This window comes from Penaeus monodon, chromosome 14 (assembly GCF_015228065.2).
Source record: "Penaeus monodon isolate SGIC_2016 chromosome 14, NSTDA_Pmon_1, whole genome shotgun sequence".
Taxonomy (NCBI): Eukaryota; Metazoa; Arthropoda; class Malacostraca; order Decapoda; family Penaeidae; genus Penaeus; species Penaeus monodon.
The window spans coordinates 5,030,315-5,032,837 of record NC_051399.1 but is presented as its reverse complement, the minus strand read 5'-3'; the positions used below and the strand labels follow the sequence as shown (position 1 = coordinate 5,032,837).

Here is a 2,523-nt window from a genome sequence, read left to right as displayed (position 1 = left end):
CTCTCTCTCTCTCCTCTCTCCTCTCTCTTCTCTCTCCTCCCCTCTTCCCCTCTCATTCTATCTGTCTCCCTTCTTGACTGCTCTTTGATCTGCTTGTCTGCTTGCCCGTTTGCCTACAAGCTTGTCTGGTTATAACTTGTTTATTTGTTTATTTGTTTGTCTGCTTACATCCCCGCTTCCGTGCTTGCTTGCCTTCCTTTTGCTTCCCCTTCTGTCCGCTTGCCCTCCTGCCTGCTTGCCCTGTTCCTCACTGCTTGCCTGCTTGCCCGCCTTCTACTTGCCTGCCTCTCTGCCTGCTTGCCCGCTTTCCTGCTTGTCCTCCTGCCTGCTTGCCCGCTTGCCCTCCTGCCTGCTTGCCCGCTTGCCCTTCTGTCTGCTTGCCCTCCTGCCTGCTTGCCCGCTTGTCCTCCTGCCTGCTTGCCCGCTTGCCCTCCTGCCTGCTTGCCCGCTTGCCCCCCTGCCTGCTTGCCCGCTTGCCCTCCTGCCTGCTTGCCCGCTTGCCCCCCTGCCTGCTTGCCCGCTTGCCTGCTTTCCTGGCGAGAGCAGAGGACAGAGTATCGGATATGACAAGCTCAGCCATCGGTGTGGGAGCGCGAGGTTAATGCATTTTATTAAAACTATTTCCCCGTTGCATTGCTTGCAAACGCCAGAACGTAATCCACGGAAATTGCAGGCTACATCCTACATATCCTCCTCCTCTTCCTCCTCCTCCTCTCCCTCCTCCTCCTCCTCCCCCTCCTCCTCCTCCTCCTCCTCCTCCTCCTCCTCCTCCTCCCCCTCCTCCTCCTCCTCCTCCTCCTCCTCTTTCTCCTCCTCCTCCTCTTTCTCCTCCTCTTTCCTGTTCTTTCTCCGTCTCCTCTTCTTATTTTCCGTTCTTCCTTCTTCTTCCTATTCCTCTTCCTCCTCTTACTTTCCCATCCCCCTCCTCTTTCTCCGTCTCTTTCTTCTTCCTCCTCTTTCTTCTCCCCCTCCTCTTCTTCCTCTTTTTCCTCCTCCTACCTCCCCCCCCCTCTCTCTCTCTCTCTCTCTGTTCCCATTCTCTTCCCTTCTCTTTCTCTCTACTTCCTTTTCTTTCTTTCTTTCCCCATGAACTTTTTATCATCTCCTTCTTTCTTTCTCTCTCTGTTCCATCCTTTCCTCATCCCTACACCCCTTTTACTCTCTCCTTCCTCCCCCCCTCTTCCTCCCTTCCTTTCACTTTCCCAATCCTCCTCCCTTCCTCTCTTCTCACCTTCTAACTCCCTCTTCCTCCTGTTTCCTCCTTCGTCTCCTCCTCCCTCTCCTCTCCTTTCACCCCTTTCTTCCCTTTTCCTTACTCCCCCCCTCTCTGTTTATCCCCCTGTATCGCCTGTCTCTCCCTTTCTCTCCCTCACTACTACCCCGTTATATAGACAGGGAGCAACACAAGCCAAGTCTCTCTCACGGTGAAAATACCAACGCAAACTGGACTGGTTAACTTCACCGTGTTTGGGAGCGAGCGGGGTGTCCTTCTGCTGAGGAATCTCTGTGCTTTTGTTTTTGTGTTTGTGTCTGTGTGAGAGTATGTGTAGTGTAGTGTTTGTTTAATGTGTTTGTGTAAAGAAACATTGTTATATATATATTTTTTTTTTTAGAAGGTAAGGGATTTTACACCTGTTTGTGAAAGATAGATGCGTATATTAGTCGTATATATGCATGTACAAACCAATAACTGTATATGTCAAAATGATCTTCATAAGTTCTTGTTTTGACGTGTTTTAATTACCTACATTAGTTAATTAATATTTGGCAATAGAGAATATTACTCATCGACGTAAATATTAGGGTTATGATGATGCAGTACTAATGAATAAGTTCTAAATATTTCACGGTAATAGTGTTAAAATGAAAGGTCGATATAAGCACATGTGTGTATATTTCGTATATGAACAAGTACGACTGAGTGACTCTCTCTCTCTCTCTCTCTCTCTCTCTCTCTCTCTCTCTCTCTCTCTCTCTCTCTCTCTCTCTCTTTCTCTCTCTCTCTCTTTCTCTCTCTCTCTCCTGCAAGTTTTACATCAGCTAATTTGGTATCTTGCGACCACACTCCATCGCCACTGGCTGTATGTATCCACACAATATATATTTATATATATATATATATATATATATATATATATATATATATATATATATATATATGTATATATATACATATTTTATATATATATATATATATATATATATATATATATATATATATATATATATATATATATATATATACATATATATATGTATAGATAGATAGATAGATAGATTGATAGATAGATAGATAGATAGACAGATAGATAGATAGATATGCATGTATATACATATGTGCGTACTCTAGTAAAGCAGTATTACTAGTATCATAGTATCTGTATAGTATATATTTATATGTGTGTGTCTAAGGATCTCCATCGGATATTTGTTCAAGTGTGCTTGTGTTCAATAGGATATTATGTTTTTAACTTTCCGATGTGTTTGCCTAAACGATTTTATCGAAATTTGTGAGTTAGAAAA

General features: G+C 43.8%; 1 protein-coding gene across 1 annotated transcript; it reads right to left on the bottom strand.

The window, feature by feature from the left end:
- Positions 1-247: 247 nt before the first annotated feature.
- Positions 248-580, bottom strand: LOC119580552 (octapeptide-repeat protein T2-like). The gene has a single exon (XM_037928668.1). The coding sequence runs from the start codon at positions 578-580 to the stop codon at positions 248-250; it is 333 nt and encodes a 110-aa protein (XP_037784596.1).
- Positions 581-2,523: the final 1,943 nt, after the last annotated feature.

Coding starts and splice junctions, on each gene's coding strand:
- LOC119580552 (XM_037928668.1), bottom strand. CDS start 580: ATGGCTGAGCTTGTCATATCCGATACTCTGTCCTCTGCTCTCGCCAGG.